The sequence below is a fragment of the Bos indicus x Bos taurus genome, chromosome 26 (genome assembly GCF_003369695.1).
Source record: "Bos indicus x Bos taurus breed Angus x Brahman F1 hybrid chromosome 26, Bos_hybrid_MaternalHap_v2.0, whole genome shotgun sequence".
NCBI classification, from domain to species: domain Eukaryota; kingdom Metazoa; phylum Chordata; class Mammalia; order Artiodactyla; family Bovidae; genus Bos; species Bos indicus x Bos taurus.
Genome location: NC_040101.1, coordinates 47,845,196 through 47,850,269, shown reverse-complemented (window position 1 = coordinate 47,850,269; position 5,074 = coordinate 47,845,196). Strand labels below are relative to the sequence as shown.

Genomic DNA, 5,074 nt, shown 5'->3' with positions numbered 1-5,074 from the left:
TTAATATTGTTGAGGTGGTGGAACTGAGGTCCAGTCCTGCGCTGCCTGGGGTTGCTCTGATGAGCTCCGCGACGGAACGAAGGGAATGAATGGGTTTAGTGAGGCTGCCCCAATCGTTATCGGGGCCTGGGGCTGGCCCCTCAACCCGTTTCCCGAGTGCTGGTCGGGGCCTAAAAAGGTTCCATTTTTATGAGATCTTGACCTACAGTCCCTCGCCCAATGATATCCTCTCTGGCAGCGAGGGCAAAGAGACCTAGGATTCATGGGCAGGGGGGCAGGGTTCTGTGGAGCAAACATAGCCGGTAGGGCCGGATTAGGCAGATAAGAACCAGGTGTTTTTTGAGGGCAGTCACGAAAAGTGTGTCCTTCCTGGCCACAGGAAAAACAAGTTCTAGGGAATGCATTCCTGCCCTGGTTATTGGGATCACCTTGTGATGGCTTATTCTTGTTAGTAAAAAAAGATTGGACTGCCTGCTGATAAGAATTCCCTTTTATTGCTGCAGCTATAGCAACACCCTGTAGCATTGATGGTCCTACATCTGCACACTGTTTCATATAATCAATTAAAGATCCAGTTCTTCTAATAGGGCGCAGTATAGCCTGGCAGGTGGAATTAGCATTTTCAAAGGCCAAGTGTTTTGTTAATAATTTAGCTCCCTCAGAATCAGAAATTATTCTCTGGACAGCTTCTGAGAGTCGTGAGACAAAGTCTTCAAATGGTTCTTCTGACTTTTGTTTAATATCAGATAGAGCAGTACCTGATGCCTTACCATCAGGCAACGAACGCCAGGCAGTAAAGGCACAATCAGCCACCTGTTGTATAGCAGTTCTATCTAATTTCATCTGTTCGTCATATGAGGGGTAGTCGGTCTGACCAAGTAATATAGGTTCAGTGATATGTTTAAGGTCTGTATTTTGGTTAGAAAAAGCATATATACGAGCGAGATCATCATATTCAGATTTCCAAAGTATAAAATGTCCTCCGGACAGGCAGGCCCTAGCAATTGTTTTCCATTCTCGAGGTGTTAACCATTGGCCTGCTAAATTTTCTACTAGCTGCATCGTATACGGGGCTTTAGGCCCATATGAAATACACGCATTTTTAAGTTCTTTTACTAATTGAAAAGAAACAGGCTCCCAGTCGATAGCCTTTTGTTCCCCTTCATCATTGTCAAAAATCAAAGGGAAGCAAGCCTGAAGCTGGGGATCGAATTTCTCGCTAGGGGCAGAATAGGCCCGTCTCCGTGGGATCGATATTGGAAATTTCCCACTTCGATAAGGAGGTGGCGGCAATCTTGTGGGGTTAATAGGACCTGTACGGCTTGGTATGGGAGGTGGCAGCAGTGGCATAGGTTCCATGTCCTCTGCTCTGTACTCTGGAGCTCTTTGAATTGTTTGGTATCCAGAGGTTATATATGGGTTAAATGGAAAAGTCTCTTGGGAATTTCTAGGGGCATACGGCCTGATAGGAGACGTTTCCCTTAAGCTCCTTGGAGCTGATGGCCTGACAGGGGAAGTTTCTCTTAGGCTTTTTGGGGCATCTTTGTTTAAGAGATGCCAATTTTCATCAGAGTGATATTTAGCTGTTATCTCGTCTAAATTCTCTTTTTCTTTCGGGGGAAGCTGATCCTGTTTCTCATCCCTATCTTTAAGTTGTTCCTGAGTAGTCATAGCTTCTAACATCTTTCTTAATTGCCGATAGTCAGGTAGGTCTTCGTTTTTCTCATTTTCCTCAGGTTTAACTACAGTTTCATCCTCATTTTCCTCTTTAAAAGTCACTCTTTTAGATTCAGAGGCAGGTTTAGCTACAGCATTTTCTTCACTATCCCCTTTAAGATGTACTTTTTCTGAATCTGGGGCAGGATCTAAGACATCTCTAATGATATTCCACAAGGAAAAGGCATCGTTAGGCACCTTTTCTGAGCCATGTTCAGCATGGTAAGTTTTTAGCTGTTTTCCTACTTTTTCCCAGACCTCTAAGTTGACAGAGCCTTCATCTGGAAACCAGGGACAGTGCTCTTGTACAAATGAAAAAAATGATTGAATGGCAGATTTTTTAACTTTGATTCCTCTTTTACCTAATAACTGTAAAATTACTCCTATAAAGAGTTGTCTTTCATTTGATTCAGTATTACCCATGTCAGAAAATTAAGTATAGTAAAAGATTTTGCTTTAAGCTATCAAAAGATCAGGCTTTTCTTTGGCCTTTTAACTTCAGAAACTGTTTTCTCTAAGTCTAACTCTTTAACACTTTCAACACTTCCCACTCCTCTCGCCCTGTCTATCCTACAGGGGGGTCCGCGGCACCCTTGAGTGGGGTCCTAGCCGTCCCGAACACTGGAAGAACAATAGGGCTGATGGCCCAGATTGTCCCGGGGGGAGGAACAGTAGGCTGATGGCTCAAACTGTTCCGAGGGAGGAGCAGTAGGGCTGGTGACCCAAACTGCTCCGCGGGGGAACAAGAGGGCTGCTGACCCAGTTGTTCCGAGAACGGGGAGCAATAGAGCTGATGGCTCTGATTGCTTTGGGGAGCTTACCTTCGAAAGTCCCTGTCTCGGGCGCCACCTGCCGGGGACCAGCCCCAGCTGATCCAGGGTACTCGAAGGAGAGACGGCGTCGGCGAGGGTCAGGATACGATAGTTTCAATTAGATATTAATTAGAGATATAAAGAGTAATAGACTAAGGATAGCTCAGTAGGAAAATTCAGTGGAGAAAAGAGGCTGAGTAGCTTGGTTTACGCGGGGGACCAATAAAACTTCAAGACAAGAAGCTTGCACCACTTACGTAGGCCGCAGGCGTCCTTCCGTTCTCCCGAAGGAGAGGAGACACTGAGGCCTCCCCGGTCGGATCTTAGAAGCCCAGGCAAAATTAGTAAGCTTGGTGGGTTCCGCGCTCCAGATGGAGACTCAGCCAGAGGGAGAGAGAGACATGGGGAGACCAGTATTTTGAGAAACTGATCCCAATTCTTTATTTTCCAGAGTCTGTTTTTATACACTGAGATGTTATACAAAAGTCACGTGGGGACAGCAGTCCTGACTTTTATTAAAGTCAGGTGCTTCACACAAATGTATACAGAGGTCTTAGGGGTGTTACATCATCTTCTGGCCAGGGGGGCCTGCTGACAATTTACGACCCTCTCCTTGTGACAGCGGTCAGTCAATCAGGACACTTATTTCTCCAGGGCTGATTATTCTCAAAACAGACGCCACCCAAGTAAAGTTACACTCCTACAGGGTGAGGGTGTAATGGGTTTTAGTTAAGGAAAGAATTTACTTAGCCTAAGGTCTAACGTGATTAATATCAAAGGTTAATACTTATTTCTTCTATATATTCATTAATGTGTGTAAGGGCAGGGGATGTGGAGACTTAGCAACAAACATTGGCTCAACAAATGAAAAACCCTTCACCAACACAATTTCTAATTAGCCCATTATACTTATACTAATAGTTTTCTAACTTTTCTAAGGAACCTGTTTTTAGAAGGTTTAAAGCATCTCGTGCCTCTCATGGTTGGGAGGCTGTGAGCAATCACATGTGGCCGGACGAGCCTGTCAGGCAGGCCAGAGAACCTTCAGAGGAGTTTGTAGGTTAAAACACTCTTGCCACACCCAAGAGTTTTTATTGACTGGAGCTCTAGGTTAACTCCTTCTCCGAAAGAGGTGGTGGGGGACAGCCCCCCGTAAAGTCAGAGGTGTAGGTAAGAGCACAAAGTAGTAAAGTAGGCAGGCTCTGGTTATGGGGTAGACGCTCGAGGATTTCCAGGGGGACTCCTGAGGCTCGATCCCGCCTTTGCGTATGTCGAGCCTCCTTCCTCATGACCTTTGCCATGGGCGGAGTACCTCACTCTGGCCCCCAACAACCAACCATACAGAGTATCCCCTAGGTTAAGTTCAGACACATAGGGTAAAATTTGAGACTCTAGCGAGAGATGCCACAAAACTAAAATCCACCCATATTTCACCAGGCAGGAAAATTATATTAAAATATAAATGCGCGGCCGTTTCCCGGGCACCCAACTCCACGGCCTCGGAGGGGACCCTGCAGCACCTGGTGCCGCGCTCACCCCGGGAGGCCCACCAGCCTCGGCCGCTGTTGGCGTACGTCAAGCAGACTTTCTCCTGCCTCCCACAAAGGCAGCAAGTGAGGATCCCGCCCCCCACCCCGCCGTGGCACCCCTCGTTCTCCTGACTGGTCCTCCTTCTGGGATCCTCCGGGCTTCTCACGGCCTTCAGGAGGGGCCCAGCCCCAGTGGGACCCCCGCAGCGGCCTGATCCCTGCCCCTGCCCCTCTGCCCGACTGGGTTGTCTGCGTCCGCAGTCCATGTGTCCTCCATCTGTGTGTGTGGCTCCGTGTCTGGGCCGGCTTGCTGCCACCAACTGGTGCCTTAGTCCTCGGTCTGGGGGAGGGTCCACCTGCGCCTCCCCCCACCCCCACCCCCGCCCTGCCCCACTGAAGGCGGCAGGAGTGGGAGTGGGTGAGAGAGAAGGTTGGATGGGCCTGGAGGATATTAAAGAAACACAGAAGCTGCCAGTCTGGGAAAAAATAAATAAATAAATCATATAAATATGCTTCTTACCCCTTAAAAAAAAAATGAGCTCATGTGTGTGTGTGTGTCTTTTTGTGTTTTCATGTGTGTGTCCTGGCTGAATGCAGAAAAAATAGACTTTTTTTTTTTTTAATTTAACATCATACAATGACAATTTCCTCTTTCTCTTATGCATTCATTGTGTTGTTGCTGTTCAGTCCCTAAGTGGTTTCCAACTCTTTGCGACCCCATGGACTGCAGCACGCAAGGATTCCTTGTCCTTCACTATCTCCCAGAGTTTGCCCAAACTCATTTCCATTGGGTCGTTGATGCCATCCAACCATCTCATCCTCTGTCACCCCCTTCACCTCCTGCCTTCGATCTTTCCAAGAACCCAGTGAATATTCATTGTAAATGGTTTTAATTAACTCAAAGTAATTTTACTATGCCCCAACCAATAACGCTGAAGAAGCTGAAGTTGAACCATTCTATGAAGACCTAAAAGATCTTTTAGAACTAACACCCAATACAGATGTGCCGGGGACCAG

At 47.0% G+C, this 5,074-nt stretch overlaps 1 protein-coding gene across 1 annotated transcript; it reads right to left on the bottom strand.

The window, feature by feature from the left end:
- Positions 1 to 4,323, bottom strand: LOC113884409 (endogenous retrovirus group K member 7 Gag polyprotein-like). Its single transcript, XM_027528990.1, has 2 exons — positions 4,065 to 4,323; positions 1 to 1,997 (listed from the first exon to the last, which is right to left on the bottom strand). The coding sequence occupies exons 1-2, from the start codon at positions 4,321 to 4,323 to the stop codon at positions 1 to 3; spliced, it is 2,256 nt and encodes a 751-aa protein (XP_027384791.1).
- Between the last annotated feature and the right edge of the window lie 751 nt (positions 4,324 to 5,074).

Excerpts from the sequence above, each read along its gene's own strand:
- LOC113884409 (XM_027528990.1), bottom strand. The coding sequence starts at position 4,323 with ATGGACTGCGGACGCAGACAACCCAGTCGGGCAGAGGGGCAGGGGCAG. Across the intron at positions 1,998-4,064 it reads AGGCTGGTGGGCCTCCCGGG|ATGAAGGCTCTGTCAACTTA; the intron begins GTGAGCGCGGCA and ends CCTGGTTTCCAG.